General features: G+C 42.6%; 1 protein-coding gene across 2 annotated transcripts; it reads left to right on the top strand.

Annotated features, from left to right (window-relative positions):
• Positions 1-976: 976 nt before the first annotated feature.
• On the top strand, positions 977-12,582 carry SC5D (sterol-C5-desaturase). Of its 2 annotated transcripts, none has more exons than XM_061592910.1 (5): positions 977-1,342; positions 4,824-5,041; positions 6,359-6,491; positions 8,335-8,435; positions 10,387-12,582. In XM_061592910.1, exons 2-5 carry the CDS (start codon positions 4,832-4,834, stop codon positions 10,837-10,839), a joined length of 897 nt encoding a protein of 298 aa, XP_061448894.1. In that variant the 5' UTR covers positions 977-1,342; positions 4,824-4,831; the 3' UTR covers positions 10,840-12,582. The 2 variants fall into 2 exon arrangements, with proteins under 2 accessions (XP_061448894.1, XP_061448895.1); XM_061592911.1 differs by lacking the exon at positions 977-1,342 and adding an exon at positions 4,084-4,102.
• Positions 12,583-20,975: the final 8,393 nt, after the last annotated feature.

Here is a 20,975-nt window from a genome sequence, read left to right as displayed (position 1 = left end):
CTGCCCCCTGCATTGAGGCTTTTTCCATTGTTGTGTCGGAGGCTCTTGCAGCAACCACCTCACCTGTCTGGCTCTGCCCCCACGCACCCTCCTCTCCCTTTAACCTCTTTCTGAGCATGGGTGTGTCCTAGTTTTTCCTACTTCTGTGTGTCTCTTTAGTAGGGATGGGTGACAATTTCGATTCAGTTCACATCTCATGCCCAATCGGTCAAATTCACACTTTTGGAACCAACATGATAACCAAAACACAGCCATCATTCCAAATTCCACATATCTGAATTGTGCAATGCAATTCGCCAACCAAGCAATGTTTACAAAACGGCATATATTAAGAGGAAAGTGTGCATAAAAATGAGTGAAAATAACATGCAAAAACGGTATGGCAACAAATGGCTTTTGAATGCTGGAGAATTTTCATGAGGATTTTTTTTATTTAAGAAATTGCAAATTTCTGCAGAAAAATGAACTGAATTAAAGATTGGATAAATGAGAAAGAGAACTGAAATTGACAGATCTTTACATCCCTAGGTCTGCAGCTGCAATCGAATACACACTTACCTGGAAGTAAGTCCCATTGAACCCAATGGAGCTTACTTCCAAGTAGACATGTATTCAACTGCAGTCTGACGGACTTTTACCTAAGTTGGAAGACAATATATGGGTTCTGTTACTGAACGTTGGTTATGTCAACCTGAGGCAAAATGCCTGAAGTAAAACGTTGGTTATGCCAGCCTGTTAATGACGCTAACGCGCTTGACGTAAAATGCCGGCTCTGCTTTCAGAGCTCAGTTTTCCTTCACCGCGCTCATTGACAAGCTTTTTTTTGCCTCACAGAAACCCGCCCGACACACCTGCCCCGCCCCATTTCGCCACCCAACCCCGCCTCCTCCTTCTCTACTCCCGCCCCACTCTGGAGCTCCGTCCAATCCTGGCCCGGCCCCCGAGCCACGTGCCGGTGGCGTCACACAACAGGCCAGAGTCGCGCGACTCCTTGCCATAGACGCTGACGTCTCATCAGGCTACCCGCTTCGGCCTCGCTTTCTCCGCCCTCCCCGCCCATTGGTGCAAGAGAGCGGCCGCGCGTGTCACCTGAAGCGGGCACGCCCACCACCTACCTGCTCGCTTCACGTCGGAGGGGTTAGAGGCTGACCTGGGCGGCTTCTGACGAGGAAGAGGAATAAAGACGGAGCGGCGGTGTTGGGCGAGGACCCGGGAAAAGAAGACACCTGAGCGAGGAAGGGGAGTGCAGGGCGGGGGGCATCCGTCAGGTGGAAGGCTGTAGCCGGTTTCCCAGGATACAACAGGGTGTTGCCTCCCACTAGCCCTTTGTCCAGCCTCTTGCGTAAGTTGTTTTCATTATTTTCATTATTAGCATCATCATCAGGCATGTTTATATCCCACCTTTCCTCCAAGGAGCTCGAGGTGATTTCATCTCTTTCCCCCATTGTATCCTCCCAACAACAACCCTGTGAGGTAGGTTGGGCTGAGAGACGGCGACTGGCCTCCGAGGTCACTTAGTGAACTTTTTGAGGCTGGAGTAGGGAGTTTGTTTGTTTTGTTAAATTTATATCCCGCCCACCCTCTCAGAAGGAGCCCAGGGTGGCAAATAAAAGCAGTCTAAAGCATATTAAAACAATGCATGGTTAAAAACATCTTTTTTTAAAAAAAGACTAACAGCTAGCTTTGTTGTTGTTATGTGCCTCCAAGTCGACTACGACTTATGGAGACGCTATGAATCAGTGATCTCCAAGAGCATCTGTCATGAACCACCCTGTTCAGATCTTGTAAGTTCAAGTCTGTGGCTTCCTTTATGGAATCAATCCATCTCTTGTTTGGCCTTCCTCTTTAAAAACATCTTAAAAAGCAATTCCAACACAGATGCAGACGGGGATAAGGTCTCTACTTAAAAAGGCTTGTTGAACGAGGAAGGTTTACAGTAGGTCCTCAGAATTAAACCCAGTCTGACCCAGAACACTCTAACCCAGGCATGGGGCACTTTTGCTCTTCCACATGTTACCAAACTGCAACTCCTATCACCCCTGGCCATCATCCATACTGGGGCTGTTGGGAGTTGAATTGCAAGCAACATCTAGAGGGCCAAAGGTTGCCCACACTTGCTCTAATCACTGCACCACATTGGCTCCCAGAGCAAAGCTATTTGCCAGGTTTTGTTCATGTGTGTAAGGATAACTTATTAAGTGGAGGAGTTCGTTAAAAAAATAATTGGCAGCTACCTTAGTTTATTCTAATGATATGAATCTGTTCGTTTTTAGGAAAGTGCCATGTACCAAGTCAAACCATTGGGTTCATCTAGCTGAGTATTGTCTACATCAGGGATAGGCAACATATGGATGTACACTTGGGATATTGGGCTCTGGAGAATTGGGGTGCTATAACAAAAGCAAGTGAGGGTACCTAACACACTGCCCTCCAGATGGTGATGTTCTGATGGAATTGTATAGTGTATATTTCAATTGTGTTAATATTTTATAATTGATTTTGTACTTGTGAACTATTTAGAAGCTGTTTTTGGATGTAAGTGGTATAGAAATTAATTATTGTTAATAACTCCTATTGTTCTTGACTAGTGGTTAAGTTGGTTTGGGCTTATAGGAGCTGCAGAGGACTCCTACAAGCTTTGGAGGGCATCTTGTTGGCTTTCTCACATGACAGAATTGTTAGGAAGCTCACCTAAGTATAATTCTCAGGAAAAAGGGCAGCCAGCTTGGGGCCCTCCAGGTGTTGCTGGAGCACATAACAGCCATCATCCCTGACTGTTGGACATGCTGGTTGAGGCTGATGGGAATTGGATTCCAGCAGTGTTTGGAGGGCACATGTTGGCTTCACTGACTGACAGTGGCTCTCCAGGCCTTCAGAAAGCGGACATCCCCAGCCCTACCTGGAGTGGCAGGGATTGAACTTGAGACTTGTTACATGCAAAGCAGTTGCTTTATCTGTAAAGCTCCTGTACCCTCACCCCCAAGGTGAATCAACAGAATGCAAGCAGTCATCCGGATCCATTGTGTGCGTACCATTATATCATCCTCCTAAAAAAGAGCAATGATACATGGTACCCAGCTACCCTGGGCTCCTACTGGGAGGAAGGGCGAGATATAAATCAAATAAATAAATAAATATATTCAGAATAACACAACTGTGTAGTTATCTAGGAGTAAGCTCTATTGGACTCACTGGTACTTCTGACTGCAGAGATTCTATTTGTCAGACAGGTTGAGTTTTCACAAAAGTCGTTCAGACGGTTCTAGTTTTTAATTGGAAATGCAAACCATCTTGCAAGAAATGTACTTCCTTCCTAGCAGTTTGAAAAAATATTGTACCTCTGCTTGATTATTTTCCTCATGTTCTGACTTATCCCTGTTAAATTTCATTCTGTTGTTTTCAGCCCAGTCCTCCAACCTCAAGATCGCTTTAAATTTTGTTTCTGTGTTCCAGGGTATTAGCTATCCCTTCAAATTTTGTATCATTTGCAAACTTGATAAGCATTCCCTGCACCTCCCCATCCAAATCTTTAATAACAAATGTTGAAGAGCACTGGGCCCAGGACTGAGCTCTGCAGTACCCTGCTCGTTACCTCTCTCCCCCCCCCCCCGGTTTGAGAAGCAACCATTGATGAGGATAAATCTATGCTTCTGAGTTGTCGTCACACTCTAAAATTTAAGAGAGAGAAACAAAGACCATTTACATTGTACTGTATCTCTGTCTGTCTCTCTCCCCACCCTTCTGTAGCTTTTCTTAAGTCTTTTATCAAAAGCCGCAAGTGATGTTTTGGAACAGTAAGAAACTGACAACATTGAAGACAAGGTTAACTGGGCATTGTGCATAACACATGTTGGAATGTGTGGCCCCAAGTTCCAGTGTTATGGGAGAGGGAGCAAAAAGTCCACTCTCTTGCATAATTTTATATGCCTCTGTCTCGCCCCCCCCCCAAAAAATCAAAAAGTCTGAAAGACTTTGGCCTTTCCTCATAGAGCAGTTGCTCCAATGGCTTATCTAGCCTCTTTTTAGTAATAATTAATCTAGCTTCTTTAGTCCTGGCAGTCTTTTGACTCTTCCTTTACCTGATGGTCCAGTTGTGAATCCGGTTAGTTTCCTGCTTGCAATATTTATTAAAAAAATATTTTGTCTTAGCAATAAGCTCTTCAAAGTCTTTGTCAGTTGCCTTTCCATTAACTACCATTTGTTTTGCCATGGTTTCTGCTTCTCTTTATTTTCATTTGAGCAAGACTTATACTTTTTAATGGCAGTCCTGTTGCTTCCTTGACTCTGCTCATTAGCAGTGTTGGCATTCAGTTGGCTGACTATATCTATGTGTTCACTAAACATATGTGGGAGCTCATCTGTATAGGGTCCTTGTGAACTCCTTATTTTGAGGAAGGTAAGCTTTTTATTGTTGCCATGTGTGGTGTAGTGGTTAAGGGACTATGACCTGGGAGACCAGGTTTTGAATCCCCACCCAGCCACGAAGCTCACTGGGTAACCCTGGGCCAGTCACTGCCTCTCGGCCTCAGTGGGAGGCAGTGGTAAACCCCCTCTGAATACTGCTTACCAAGAAAACCCTATTCGTAGGGTCACCATAAGTCGGAATTGACTTGAAGGCAGTCCATTTCCATTTCAAGCTTTTTATTTGTAGAGTTGTGGTTTACTTTTAGAAAAATCTACCTACTGAAGTAAAGCTAGTTAGCTTGAAATACACTAGGACACTGAACCATAGGGTTTATGTTCACCTTTTGTGGTTCTCATTCTTGTGTCTTCACTGTGTCTTAATGTATCCTCTTTCATTCCTTCCTGGCAATTTTATGCAGGTACAACTATGGATGTTGTCCTGACGTATGCAGATGACTCTGTTTTGACGCCATATATTTATCCAGCAACATGGCCAGAAGATGAACCTTTTCGACAGATTATTAGCCTCTTTATCATAACAAACCTTGGTGGCCTTGTCATTTATTTTCTGTTTGGCAGTCTCAGCTACTACTTCATATTTGAGCACTCACTAAAGAAACATCCCCAGTTTTTAGAGGTGAGTAGGGCACCTAAGTCAGAGCTCCTCCCTCTTCTGATTTCTCCATTTTGCAGTCAGTTGAACTTGAGCATCCTCGTCTGACAAGGAGCAGAAACAGGTGAAAACCAAGAAAAGGGATTTCTATTCTCTAATGCCATGCTAACCACATTTCTTACTCTTGTTAACTATGATCCTGTGGTCTATAGCTGGGTTCCAAAGAGTCCTGCATTTTATTTAATTGTATTTGTACCCTACTCTTCAGATAAAAAGGCTCCCAAAGTGGCTTACATAGATCAATTAATACAAATATCTGCCCGCAAGCTTACAATCTAAGAAACATGACACACAAGGGAAAGGGGGCAGGGAGGGAAGAGGAAAAAAGCAAACTCGGGCACCAGTTCTTAAAGCTTGGTGTTGCGAGTTCCCAAGATGTTCCTCTTTCTCTTCTGATTCCCCTTGGGATAAAATAGTTCTTCAGAAGCCCCTGTGATGGCAAATGGGGGAGGAGTCTGGTAGGAGTCATTGGGATCTGGATGGTGGCAAGTCTCACGTTGTTCCTGTTTCTCCTCTGCTCAGGACAAGATGGATTCTTCAGAAGCCCCTGTGGTGATAGTTGAGAGCAGGGAGAGGCACCCATTGGGAGCTCGATGATGGCCACTCCCATGTTGTTTCTGTTTCTCCTCTGCTGTCCTTAGGGCCATGCTCTCCTATAGGTGCCTCTCTAGAATGCCTGTGCACAGGTTGAATTCTGCTGGTTTTTTTGCATCCAGCTTCAGCCCTCTCCACTGTTATATGCTGTACTAGAAGATAACCTGATCTTCTGTAGTAGCTTGGTGGGGAAGTAACCTTCTGGTTCTATTACTAAGAAGAAGAAACAGATTAAAATGGTTATTATATTCTTAATATGAGCTGATGGTTTGTCATTTTTTAAAAATTGTCTCTTTCACCTTGGATCTTGATCAATATAGTTACTCTGAAACATTGCCTTGTCATAATGTGATCAATTTATATTTCATAAGTGTGCTTCAGTGTCCTCCTGCATTCCAGTTTGTCACTCGAGTCCCAGGTGGCATCTGTGGCCAGGAGTGCTTATGTCCAGCTTAGCCTGATTCACCAGCTATGGCCATTCCTGGACTGGGATAGTCTGGCTTCCTATTTTTGAAAACTTTAAAAAAATAATTGTTTTGCTGATGTGTTTGCTGCCCTAGGCACCTTCAGAAGGAAGGGATATAAATTCTATTAATATTAGTACTGAGATAAGATCTGCATTAAACTTTCTATAATGCTATATAAATACTTAATAGTATTTAATAAAGTACCTACTCTTGTGTTCAGAATCAGGTGCAGCGTGAGATCAAATTCACGGTCAAATCATTGCCATGGATCAGTGTCCCCACTGTTGCCATCTTCTTTGCTGAAGTCAGAGGCTACAGCAAGCTCTATGATAGCATTGAAGACTCTCCTTATGGTAAGGGAACTACTTGGCATGTCCTGTGTATTGGATCAAAGTCTCTGTCCTTTTCCTCATCTCAAGAGTCTGTTTTACGTGTCTCAACTTATTTCTCATTTGTTTATTGTACCCAATAGTTTATTGTACCCAGGATGACTTCCTATTTCTTTCCTCTCATAGGGCCTCTCTATATAAAACATGTATGTTAAAGCCCAAACGTTGTTCTCCCTTTGGGAAGGGAAAGGGGACCGCGAGTGAAAAACTGGCAGAGGGGAGGGCACACAAACCCTTTCCCTACCTGCCGTTTCTCAATTCCAAACAATGCTGGCAAACACAGTGCACGTTGTGAGACTCAGCATGGGGACAGTTGTTGGAAGGAGTGATTTGGAGCAAGAAGAGGAAATAGGTGGGGAAAGACTAAGCACTCCCACAACTTTTTTTTAAAAAGATGTTTTGTTTTAATATGTTTTTAGTGTCTGTTTTTATGATGTTTTATAGTGTTTTTAATGTTTTTGTTTGTCGCCCTGGGCTCCTACTGGGAGGAAGGGTGGGATATAAATTTAACTAATAATACTACTTTTCTAAAAAGCAAAACTAACAATAGAACATTACCTGATAAGAACTTCCTTTTTATTCTAATTAGTGGTGCCCTTTCTCTGAACCATTGGCCTCTTGTTATTTCTTAAAACTTTGGATTTGTTATATCCAAAGTCTTTGAAATCAAAGAATATACCTTGGCACAAACGATGCAATATAAAGTAAAACAGCAGTCAGCCAGTTTATTGATACTTTCTACGTCAAGGGTAATTAACCTGTGGCCCTCCAGATGGTGTTGGACTACAACTTACATCATTGCTCACCATTAGCTATGCTGGCTGGGGCTAATGGAAGTTGTAGTCCAACAACATCTGGAGAGCTGCAGGTTCCCCATCCCTGATTTAACCATGTCAATATGCTAGGCTATGTAGGACTCCCAACTCCCATCACTTTCAGCCATCATGGTCAATTGTCAGGATGGTGGCAGTTTGAGTCCAGCAACATTTGGAGGGCCAGCCTTGTTCTAAATCACATGCAATACTTTGCAGTAATATTCAAGATCAATAGTGGAAGTTTTCAGTAAGCAAAAGAGTTACAAATAAATATTTATATTTATAACTTGTAAAAGCAGCATACAACTAAGTCCATGCATGTTATTACCCTTTTAAAGAAAGCAGTTGGGTTGTAGACAACTATTTTGCTGCACAGATTTGCTGGACTGCTGTGGGTGTGGTGTTTACTTTTTTTAGTGTTAAGTTTGTGCAGCTGATATTTTAAATGGTCAAATTTATCGTTTGATTTAGTTAGCCTTGCTGAGCTTTTTATAATTAATGGTGGAGTATAAATGCTTTAAATAAATAAAATAGCCATAAGCGTTTTTTAGTAGTCTGCCTATCCATATATACATGTCTTAGCCTCTCACTTTTTCAACCTGGTCAGGTAGGTGCCCCAGGTGAGTAACAGGCTAAGCCACTCTGCAGCAATCTTGCAACATTTCACCATTAATTGTTGGCCAAAGTGTGGAAGCAATCTCTTTGGATTAGCCCATATTTGTTTCCAAAGCAGCTATGTACTATTTCAACACCCTGGAATGGTAAACAGACTTCAGTTGGCTGCTGTTGCTCTTCATGTTTCATCTGTGTAGCTGTAGGTCTTCAGATCCTTTAGACTGTATAATTAGCTGTGTTTGCTTGGAACTGCTGTTGCCAAAGGCTCAAGTAAGGAAACTTTTTTCCAAATTAATATAATAAAAAGTACTTTTTTTGTTTTCATAACCCAGTGCTGTATAAATCCAATAGTCTGAGTCTCTGTCCCCTTTATCTAGGTTGGTTTGGTGTTATCCTCAGCATGCTGTCTTTTCTCTTCTTCACTGATATGTGTATCTACTGGATTCATCGATTTCTCCATCATAAACTTTTATATAAGGTATGACCAATTATTACATAGTAAGACGTGGTTAGAAAACAGTACACCCAGTCTGGAGGATACATTCCACGTGCAGATACAGGCTCCCAAATGAAGACAGGATGTATTGGAAGGAACTACCATTTATTAAGGCAGTGTATCTCTGGTTTACCAGGTGCAGGAGACAAAAGGTAGGGGAGGGACCCTTGGCTTCATGTCTTGCTTTTGAGTTCTCAGGTGCTTCTGGCTAGTTTCTGGTGCAAATGGAATGTTAGAGTAGATGTACCCCTGGTCTGATCCAGGAATGCTTATTGAGAATTCATATGTGAATCCCATCAGGGTGGGGACAGGAAAACCTTTCAAGCAGCTTGGCCTGCACAAGCACAGTTTCTTCCACAGCAAATCAGGTCTGTGGTTATAAGCAGTGACAGGGCAAGATGTGGAAGTTTTGGGACTGTCAGCATCATCCCTACATGCATCTGCTGTTTTTTAAGCTTTTCTGGGTTGTGCTGTAGGAGTCTTTCTCAGTTCAGCGGCCATGTTACTTGCATTACTATAGACCACCAAAAATAGATTTCCAGGCAGATGAGTGTGAAGCTGTGTAATACATAGTTTGAGCTAGGGGATGTATGGATATGCACCTGGCCTTAGGAGCTTTCCACTCTGTATGCTTGGTTACCTTGCAGGAAAAGGCAGACAACTAAAAGCATAGCAGCCCACCTTTGATAGGAACTGATGCAAAAGATGCTGTGACATTGAGGCACTGCAAGATAAATCCCAGGGAATGCATTAGACTTCCCTTATGGAAAATGTGGTCCAGCTGCTTAACAGTTTTATTTGCCATTTTCTGTATCTTTAAAAAAAACCAAAAAAACCCCACAACTTTAAATAGAATACATTCAACACATTAGCCAAGAGGAAGAAAGTATCTGTATCTCACCCCTACCCCCACCTCCAGATTTTTTTAAGGTGGAATAACCACTAGATTTTCAATGCAGCCTTGCCAAAGTTTCGTGTAGTAGAATTATGGTATTTGCCACCTCAATTTGCAATAAAATAAAAGCCTTAGAAATAACTCTGCAAAAGGCTTTATTGGCTTGTGTATTTTAAGATGCGTGCAAGATCGTACACACAAGGAGGCGTAGCTGACATTCACAAATTAGTTCTTGTCTGTGTAGGATCTTGCATGGGGTTATTATTGAAGCTTATCCATTCTGCATAGTGGATGGAGTTGAGCTGTTATGTAGGCTGTGTAGAAATGTATTAGTCACCTTACTGATAAGGGCAAGAGAAAGTTGCTCTTTCACAGCAGGTCAGCATAGTATCCCTATTGGATCATGAGAAGCACAAGACTAGTGAGGGGGACATCTCTAAGCTCACGATGCATGACTCATTCTACTATAAGAGAAGGATCAGATAGACTATCTAGCAGCCAGTTACACAGACGGGGCAAGGAACAGCAGAGACACAACAGAGAGTGAAGTTAGTGGCAGAGGCTGGAGAGAGGCATCACCCTACACAGCTAAACATCCGTCCAGACTGAATGATAGAGCAGCAAAGAGTTGACCCCAGGGGACCTCCTGAACACTGCTGTCAAGGAATGTGAATAGATTTTATGCTTACTTGTATGTGTATACTCAGCAATAAGCACTATTAGATGCTTATTTTTTGGTGCTCTTAATTGTCTACCAGAATTAACAAACTAACTGCCTCTAACCAATTAATTAGCTGTTGCCCTGGAATAGGAGTAGCTACCCTGTAACAGAACAGCTTGGTCCTCCACATATCGGTGATGCCCACTTGTGGCATGTTGAAAGAAAACAAACCACAAAAAAATCCACTTCCTCTCTGCCAGGGCATCTTGGAATGATCATGTGATCAGAAGAGTAACTATTTCTGTTGCTGCATTAAAGTGAAAATGCTTGCTTCTCTTTTCAGTGTAAGGTGCTAATTCCTTTTCTTTCTTCCCCAGCGTTTGCACAAGCCCCATCACTTATGGAAGATTCCAACTCCCTTTGCCAGCCATGCTTTTCACCCGGTGGATGGCTTCCTTCAAAGTATCCCTTATCACATCTACCCATTCCTTTTTCCTCTGCACAAGCTGACCTATTTGGGCCTTTACATCTTTGTCAATGTCTGGACAATCTCCATTCATGATGGAGACTATCGTGTTCCTCGTGCATTGAAGGAGATTATCAATGGTTCTGCCCACCACACCGATCACCACTTGTACTTTGATTACAACTACGGCCAGTATTTCACACTGTGGGATAGAATTGGGGGGTCATATAAAAACCCTACCTCTTTTGAAGGGAAAGGGCCCCATGATTATTTGAAAAAAGTCAAAGAAAGCAAATTAAGCAGTTTTAGAAATGGTTGTGGAGATGAAAGAGTGCTAGAAGGGGACAGTTTTAAAAATGAATAGGCCCCTTCTTATCCAAAGATAGGAAGGCCCTATATGTATTCTTCTTAAAGAACTGCATAGAAATAGAACTTCCCTATCTTATTGTGCACCACTTGGGAGCCAGGCACTGTAGACATCACTGAGGGATCTTGGTGATAAAATTGTCTAATTGGGAACCAAGATGTTCTGTAATGAAGGCTATGCTTGGTGGGACACAAAGAAATAAGACCCAGCTGCAGAGCAACAGCTTTGATGGTGAGAAACTAATGGAGAAAGTGTTTGTAGCTGTTGATGCTACTGACAACACATTAATTTGTGGACATTCCCCTTTTTTTGCATGATGTTTAGGAGATGAAACCCAACAGAAATTCTGTTGCCTTGGAGTGAGATTAGAAGCCATTTGCTTCTTTGTGTTGATTCTGAGTCTTGCATCCATACTTTGCAGTAGTTCAGTTGTAATTCTAGTAACTTGTTACAAGTTGATGTGTGCAGTTAATAGACTTTACAACTGCCTTTATGACTGCATGTACTAGGATGAAAATGTGGAGACCCCTAAATTTATACTGTCTTTGTCTTGAAGGATGAATATCAAACATGCAGTATTTATGTCACTTGCTAATAGATGGTGCCATTTTTCCAAATGCACCAATTTATCAAGGCAATAAGATTAAAGGGATAGTTTTGCATAAAGCATAACATGTCCAGATTGCTATATAAGCTATTGTCAAAAGAAGCTCCTTAACTTTAAAATAGATATATGTCCTCTTAATTGAACAACAAGGTGATTGTTGGTGCCTGGTTTCTTTTGTGGAATAGACACTTGTTTGGTATTTTAATATTCCTTTGCCAGAAGCATCACAATGCAGATGCATAAAATAAAGCATAGGGACTTGATGTATTTTCAGGATGGCTTTGTCCTTTCAAAAATACTTTGGGTGACATTTTATAGGGATTCACAATGAAGAGTTTAATAATGCCTTTCCACATGATGTGTGTTGTGTCTTGCAAGCAGATGAATGTAATTTAGCTACAGACAAAAATGATCAGAGATGCTCAGTGTTGTAAAGCACTCTTTGCAGTTCTCTGGGAGAGGAGCCATTCAGGAGTGATTTGGTCAGGTGGGGAAAAAACCTCTTGGAGTTTTTTTTAATTAATGTGTGGAGTTAGCTTTTGTTTTGAGCCTAGTCAGTGGGTGAAATCCACCAGTGAGTTTATTCTAGTGGTGCTTGCACAGGTAAACGTATTAGACTCAGCCCAGTAGATTTTCTAAGCTGTGTCGCTGGCTCTTCATTTTTGACATTTGCTGTTACTTTCTCTCTTCTCGGCATGTGTCACTTTGAAGTCTAAACACCAAAACATTCATTTCAACAGGCAGACGTTCACCATGCTACATTTTACTGCTTTAATAAAGACAAATGCAAGAATTCCAGAGACACTGCAAAAAAAGAGTTCTGTTTGATAACTATATTTTCTGTAGGACTGTGTTTTTCTGTTAAACCAGGCAGGTTGTCTTTTCTTTAAAAAATGTTTTCAGGAGATAAAAGCGTGGTGGCTATAAATGTTATGTGGGTTTAAAAAATTACCTACGATTAATGAGAGTTGTGAGCTTTCTGAAACAGCATACAACTTACAACACAAGTAAGCTTGTGTGCGGTATTTCCCTTGTACCTAGAACTTGGTGAATCAGCAAATTCTATTGAAGGTTTGAGACCAAATCTCTCTGGCATTCAGAACAAAGGAGGACAGCAAGGCAGAAAATATCTTCCCCACCCCCAAGTCAAACCATGGTTTATTATATAGATGAATAATTGACTAAACTCCTTTGGGCTTTTGCTTGGACAGCCCTTCCAGAGTGCAGATTAACTGCAATGGTACTTACTCCTTTTTCTTTTGTGTGAAGTGCTTCTCTACACAGTGTTACTTAGTAATATTGTTTAAATGTGATATTTATATTTTGCATCTCAGACTGGAATGATTTCAGCTTGCTTTCTTTCAAAAAACTTGCTAGCCCTCATTATTTTGCATGGAAATGTGTGGGCAGAAATCAGGAGAGGAACTTCCACTGACTAGGCTGCAAAATAGTGCCTCACTATACCCCCAGTACTCATATAAATCCCCTAGTTGTTCCTTTGCCATCCATCATCCCAAGTCCTTATAGAGGATAGGAGTGCGGGGTGTGTGTGTGAATTCAGAGTTTTTATAAATGTAGAAGGCTATATCCCTGCTGCTGTTAGAATCATGAATACTTTTTTCATATATGCATATCTTCAGCTGAAGATGCAAATTCACACAGACTGTGAAACTCGAGGTAGGGATTCTTGAAAGAAATCTGGGTACTTGAAGAAGCTGCTGCTGAAGCCATCAGCCATTCTTTGAAGACCTGTTGTTAACGGTTGCCATAGAGAGGTCAGCTGGCTCTGAAGCATTCAAGGCCATGACCAAGAGGAAGACAATGAGAAAATCTTGCACACCTTGTCTGTATCTGTAGGAACAGAGTGTAGCCATCCCCCCCTCTCACCTTGGCCCTGCCCACCACTGGAATGCAGCCCCTGGAGGTCTGGCCAAGAGAGACTGCAGTCCTTGGGACAATAAAGGTTACTCACCCTTGGTTTAGAGAAGAGGTATGGAACCTTTTCGGCTCCATGGGCCAAATCCTTATCAGGATCAGCCTTGCAGCGCAAATTTGACAGGTGGGCAGGGCTGGCTGCCTACCTGTCAGTCACTTGACGTCACAATGACATTGAATGCTAGGCACTAAAAGGAAGGGCTTTCCCCCCATTTTTTAGCAGAGGATTCCATGCAAACCTCTTCCTGATAGGCCTGGAATCTGCTATAACAGGGTTTTTTTTCCTTTGTTAGGCAAGGGTTTTCCTGCAAACCCCTTCCTTAATGAGGAAGGGGTTTGCATGGAATCCTGAATGACATCAGCTGATGGATGGGGAGGTGTGCTTTGGGGATAGGGGCCTTGCAGACTTAGTTGGACTGCTTGGCAGGCCAAGATTGGCCTACAGGCCAGAGGTTCCCCCCCCCCGGTTTAGAGGATCATGTTTGCTGAAAGAGTTCTACCCTCCCCCAACAACAGCCTTGTTGCAGATCTCTGCCTCTTCCTGAACAAGAAAGAACAATGACCAAAATTGAGAATGTGGTTTTGCATTTTGTTATCTGTAAATAAAAAGTGACAGTAGTTTTCAAATGGCTGACAAATAGAGGGGCTGATCTATCTGTTGATCATTCATACTAATGTTTCCTGATGATGAATAATAAAAATGAATTGCCTATGAAAAGATATAAATGAGTGTGCTTCCACAGACGTCTTTAGCTAGCATAATGCATCTGTTCATGAAGTGCACATGGACTCTACCAAGAGAACCCACCACTCTTAGGGGAAGGAATTCAAGGAAACAATCCAGTAAGAGTGTGTATTCCCAGGGAACTTGAATAATATATATATATATATATATAGTGCCACCAATACACATAGTGGTGTGGGTTGGGTTTTGTTTTCAGAATTTCATAAGCAAAAATCCTAGTTTCATACAATTCTTTGCAAGCTGTGTGTGTGTGTCACATTCAGTTTGCATAAGTATGTATAGGTCCTGTGAAACTTTAACCTTGCTGAGCACAGCCTACTGGATAAATATTGTGCACTGCAACAACCATGACAAACCCTTTGGCAGCCCGTGCATGCAGAAAAAGGAGAGGATAGGTTCATTGAGCTTTTGCTAGTCTATGTTCAAGTTGTTGGTTCACAGGTTGTACAGAAGTGCTGTTCATGCTGCTAAATTACGATATTGTCCCATCTCCTTTGTTGGCAAGTCCAGCAGTAATCAGTAATCCAAGTGGGCGAACATATACTGTAATCCAGGTCTGAGCTGCAAAGCCAAACCCAGCTAATCGCCCATCTGTGGCATCACACCTGTGGGAAGGTCTAGTACTGGGCAGATCATAATAATGGCTGGTAGGCTGCACTTTGATTAATGGGTCAAAGTTGTATGAGCCTGAAATAGACCAGAGTGTTGCATATACTGGGCAGATTGCAGCTGGGAACAACCAGGTACCCACCCTATTTCCTCCTATCAAAGTGTACACAATCAGGTGTTGCTTAATTAAGATGAAGCTCCTCTCACGTTCCTTAGCAATTGTTGTTAGTGGAATTGCAACTAGAAGACCAAGGCAAGGCAGTAGCTATGAGCCCTGTTAGAGCAAGAGGAGTTTTGCAAGATAATCTTTCACAATTGACCAGTTGAATGCGAAGGTGGGACTCAGTTATGCACATATAGGTAGATATTATGTAGAGTTACTGGGAAGTCTCACAGTGCTCAGTAGGGCTTCCTCCCAAGCAGTGGCGGCTGGTGCCCATTGGGACTAGTGGGGTCAACTGTAAGGAACCCAACAGTAGGTGGAGCCAGAGCCAATGACAGGCAGAGCCAACTAATTCTAGTTTTGTCTCCATCTTTCCTGATGAGTTCTACAAGGGCAAGGCTGAGACGAGGAGAAGGTTGGCAGGCGGCTCCATCCCTGGGCTGTGCAAGGAGGCAGGCAGGTGGAAGCTAGTTGAGGGCAGACTAAGGTTGGTGGGGCAGTGCTCCACTCACCCTAACGGACCAGCTTCCACTGCTGCCAGTAAGCATGGGCAAAATTGTAGCCATTTATGCTACAACTAACCATGTGAGTCTAAAGTCAGGATTGAATTTATGTTCCAATGGTGATTCGAAGATTCATAGCACCACTTTGGAAGCAAGCATTACACTTCCCTTTATCAGCTGAATTAATCTTTCCCTCCTCTCTCCCAAAGTACAAATACTGACAGTTAAAAAAGGAAGGATGCCAACTGGCTCTAAATGTGTACAAAACCAAAGGTCAGAGAATCAATCACATTCATTTTAAAGCTTTCTCTGTTTATCTTGAGCCTCCTAATCTTTTTCTTTTATAATTTACACCACTTAAAAATCCTGGACATATGCTTGTAGTGGGTCAAGGTGTATATAGGGTCCTTTTGGGGAAGTTCAACACAGGCTTTTATTCTACACTGACATACACTTTGTTACCAATAGATAGGGATGAACAAATCTGTCAATTTCAATTTGTCTTTTGTGAATTTTGTTTAAAGTCCTCATGAAAATTTGTCCACATTTTAGTGCCTACTTCTCATAAGACAGACATTTTTATGCCAATTTGCTTATATACATACATTTTTGTGAACCATTTCCCCTTATATGATGAGTTTTGTATGCTATTTTCACTAGCATATGAATGTTTGTGCACACTTTCCCCAATATACACACTTTTGAGCACATTATTTTGCTGGAGAGTTGCACAGGAAACTTCAGAAAAATGTGAATGCTGGAGGAAAGCTGCATTTTGGTTTGTGTATTTGTTTTAGGATGTGCAAATTAGATTGGTTTGTGCTCATATTCCCCCTACCTATACATCACATTTCTCCCCTCCCCATCCCCTAAAATTGTTGTTATATGCCTTCAAGTAAATTACGACTTATGGTGACCCTATGAATCGGTGACCTCCAAGAGCATCTGTCATGAACCACCCTGCTCAGATCTTGTAAGTTCAGGTCTGTGGCTTCCTTTATGGAATCAATCCATCGTTTGTTTGGCCTTCCTCTTTTTCTACTCCCCTAGTGCTGAATTGCTAGCCAATAATCCAATAAATCACAATTTATTAATATTCATACAATACTTAAACATTTACTAAGCCGATAACAAAAAAAGTGGTTAACTCTTCCCGGTATCTCCTAATGCCAAAGGGAGAGAGAGAGAGAGAGAGAGCGCGCTACTATATCTACTAAGAAGAGTCTTTTCAGTGGTTGACTCATCTTTGGCTCCAATCAGCAGGAAAAGACAAGGAAGTATGTTGAATATTCTTTTGAGTGGCTAACACACTCTGTTTCATTCTGATTGGCTGGTAGGATGCTGGCGACATAGGGACCCATCTGGGACCCTCCCAAAAAAGCAAGGGTTCTAAGAACCGCCTCCGAGACCCTGGCCAACTACACCTCTGGGTCTAGCTCAGTGATTCCCAGCCTGGTGGCTGTAGCCTCTGGGGGTGTGAAGTAATCCAGGGGACCCACAAACAGTAAAGAAATGATTTTTTTAAAGTCTTCATTTCCTGGATGCTGTCTGTCCCCCACTGCCGCTGCCACCAACACCTTCCCCTTGCTCCAAATAAGAGGGGAGGACTTTTGCTGAAGTGGCAAAGCATCTTTCAGGCATGCCGAGAGCAGGCATCTGCCTATAAAACGTGGCGGATGCCAAAGTAAGCTGAGGGTGGAACTATCAGGAAGAGGGGATTACTATTGCTGACTCCCATCTCCTCGCACTTGCATCTTCTCGCTGCTGACAATGCCCTTGCACAGAAGAAGGCTTTTCATGAAGCAAATGAAGCAAGGTTGCAAGGAAAGGCTACTTTTCCCCTTCCTTCCTGGCAGGCAGCCAGTCTGCCTGCCTTTCTTGGCTCCTGCTTTGCTGCCACCTTCTTTTAAAAATTATTCTTATTTGCGAGGCCACCCAGATCTCACCGTTGGCCGAGATGGAGCCAAGGAGCAGTGAGGACACTCGGGACTTGCTCACCCCCTATCTCGGAGGCTAAATGTGTGCCAGCATTCCTCCTTTCTTCCAACTAAACTCCCCCCCCATTTCTCTCTCCAAGACACTGCGGCAGTTGAGGCTTCCCCCCTCCCATGTGCCTGAATGCATGCACGCCTGCAGATGCTTGCAGGAGAGGCGGGTGTGTTTTTGTGTGTGTGTGCACTGATTTGTCTTCTGCTCTGCTCTCATTCCCCAAGTGCACGCTAACCAAGTAATCAGTTCTGATGATCATCCCAAGGCCTAAAAGCACTAACCTCCTTCCTCAATCTATCCACCTTTTTGTCTTCAGAATGTAGCATCCCCACCATGACCACATTGCTCCTTCTTTACTGCTGCTGCTGCTGCTACTACTACTACTACTATTAATAATAATAATAGCTCGATAGGTTGGCTGAGGCTGTGGTCCACGTATTGCAGCTGAAATGTATTTATTTAATTATTATTGCATTTATATCCCATCTTTCCTCCAAGTTGCTCAAGCCTTACACAGACCCTGTGAGATAGGTCGGGCTGAGAGACTGTGTTTGGCCCAAGGTCACACAGTGGGGTTCATGGCTGGGTGGGATTTGAACCTGGATCTTAGCCCAACACTGTAATCCACTGGTGTTGGGAGACAGGGCTGTACAACTTCAGACTGTCGGGGGGGGAGGGGTATACCAATTTGATTGGACCTTTGCATTAAGAAAAGAAAGCAACACCTCCGTGTCTGCAGGGAGGTTTTAATGGAAAGGGATATTTGGAGATGTGATTCTGCCACGCACCATTTTTTTTCAATTAACAGAGATGAAAATTACAATTAACATGGGGGGGCGTCATGAAATTTGTTGAGCTTACAAAGGGGGTCCCGTACTCACAAAGGTTGGGAAGCACTGGTCTAGCTCTTCATCCTACCTGGAGCCTGGGTTTTTCTGAAAGAGAAGTACAGTACCTTAAGATGAGTACAAGTTCTAAAAATATGCAGGCTGGTCACATGGGGGAGCCCTTGAGCCTAGCATGAACTTTTTGCTGTTTTCCAAGACATGAATCTGGAAGATGGAGAGGCCTTCCGCTGTCAGAGGCACTCGAAAGAAAGCAAAAATAAAAGCTCACTGTAGGTCAGATTAAATGTGACCAAGGTTTTAAAAGGCAAGCGAAGAAAGCAAAGTCCCACAGGACACTCCAGTCAAAGAGAAATGGACCTGCCCTGCAAGAGGACTCCACAGAGACAGAGGAGGACCCCACATCCCACCACTGAGAAACTTCGCCAGTAACAGCTTAAGCTTATGGTGACCTTTGCGGGCACCTGAGTGTGAGGTTGATAGTGTGTTTGTTACTAGCATTGAATAGTTGTTTATTGGGGGTTGAGGTTGTGTAGTACCATGTTGGGAGTGCATTGAGGGAAGTAGCTTTATATTCCTGCAAAGTGAGAGCCTGGTCTGCTATAGAACTGGGCCCCTCTCATGTGAGAGGAGTAGTTCAGAAGTGTGGGGCATGAGCCCTTTTGTGCTTCTGAAATGGGGAGAGCATCTCACATGTGCATGCTTGGTAGTGATTCTTTGCATGTAGGTTGTTACAGCATTGCTGTGTGCTGGAGATTGTTGTATGAGTGGTTGATATGATTGAGGTAGTGAATGAAGGTGGTGGTTGCATGAAATGGTTGTATGCGTATACTGTACGTTGTGTTGGTTTGTCATTTTGTATTATACCGCCTTGTAAAGCTTATTTGGCTTTTATGTTGTGTTTATGTGTATGTATATTGTTCGTGTATTTTGTTATGTAATAATTTGTTAGGGTTTTCATGGTACCTTGTGTATTCTGTTGTAAACCGCTTTGAGATCTTTCAGATAGTAAGTGGTCTATAAATAGAAATAATAAATAAATGATAATGTTGAACAGAGGTTGTAGGCTAGATAAAATTTGTTGTAGGACTACTATGCTAGCTTGCTTGTTTAAGCACCACTGCCTTGCAACATTTAAAGTTGATTTGGCACTCTTGTACAACAAACCACTCCACACACAAAACTGGACTTTTTGCAATAAGGGAATTGATGGGAAATGCACTAAAAAGTGTGGGATAACATTTGCTTGATGCAATGCTAGACCTCTCTGCAAACAAATCAGGGCGAATGCCCAATAAATAGCCAATCTCATCTAACTTTGCCTCCCAGCAAGTAAATCAGGGCGACTGCGCAATAAATACCCAATGGCATTTAACCTCCCTGCAAATAAATCTGGATGAATGCTCAGTAAAAAGGTTACCTGGAAGTGACCTGAGTGCAGAGTCTAAAGTGATCAAACTGCACTCCTGCACCCACCAGTTGTGGCTGTTTATTCTCAAAGGCTTCCCATTAGAGAAGGCAGAAGGTTCACAGTGAGGCTATTCAAAGATGCCACAATGTATACATTCCAGGCCTTTAAATCCTTTGCAGTTTTCCTTGAGGTCTAGGGCTCTGCCAGTCGCCAGTGTGTTTGCACAAGGATAAAGGGATTCATTTGAACTTGTAGGATCAACATCTGGCTTCTTTAGGAAGCTCTCTCCAGGTCCTTGCAAAGAAACCATTACTAGACATTGGCTTCTCATGGCTGGATGAGTCCTGCTCAAGATGAGCCTGTTCTAGGTCTGCACCCCATGGGCTCTCACTGTGTTGGGAACAGGACAGGTTCCCAAAATGAAGACAACTATTCAAAGGAACTGTTTTGTAAGGGAAAAGCCATGTGGTAGCAAAGGATGGTTACAGCAGGTGGTCCTTGATGGTGGCTCTGGACCCATGTAATCCCTATGGGAGAAGATAAGGGCTACATATCAGTAACCAGATATAAGCCCTGGTGCAATTGCATCAGTGACCTCTCAGGACCTTCATTATGGCAAATCTGCGTGTGGAAGTCAAAAAATGCATTTTGTCCTGCTTGCCTGAAATTGCCTTTTTAAAAATAAATTAATTGCACCTGGCTGTAATTGCGATAACTCTTGAATGCAAGCACAGAAGTGGGCACTCTTAATTGCTCCATAACTGAATTAAAGTGACAGTTTCAATATTAGTACCTAAATTGTATTAACTTTCTTTCAATCCTGTTTCAATTTATCTTTCATACAAGTAAGCTAGAGGCTAATTAGTTGCCCCGTGCTTATTGGTTGGTCGTAAAATGTGCACTTAAGATGATATTTCATTAACTTTTTTGGGGGGATACATATTAAGTATGTAATGAATTCTATCTAGAGCTCTTTTTTGTTCCCTTTTTTTGGTTAAAAAAAATTGAAAGATGGCAATCCAAGGCCTATAGAAGTCGTAATAATGTAAGAACAGCTTGGTGGATCAGGCCAAGCACCCATCTCGTCCAGCATCCTATTCTCACAGTGACCAACCAGATGCCCTTTACAGGAAGCCTAGAAGCAGGAACCAAGCACAATAGTACTCCCCCAGTTTACAATTCCCAGCAATAGCAAGCATTGATTTAAAAGAATCAGGGTCCCAAACAAAGTTTGTGGAGTTTTCAAATCACGTTGTTATGTGCCTTCAAGTCGATTACGACTTATGGTGACCCTATGAATCAGTGACCTCCAACAGCATCTGTTAT

The sequence above is a fragment of the Rhineura floridana genome, chromosome 12 (assembly GCF_030035675.1).
Source record: "Rhineura floridana isolate rRhiFlo1 chromosome 12, rRhiFlo1.hap2, whole genome shotgun sequence".
Lineage (NCBI taxonomy): Eukaryota > Metazoa > Chordata > Lepidosauria > Squamata > Rhineuridae > Rhineura > Rhineura floridana.
The sequence above is the reverse complement of the archived record's forward strand: the minus strand, read 5'-3'. Positions and strand labels throughout refer to the sequence as shown.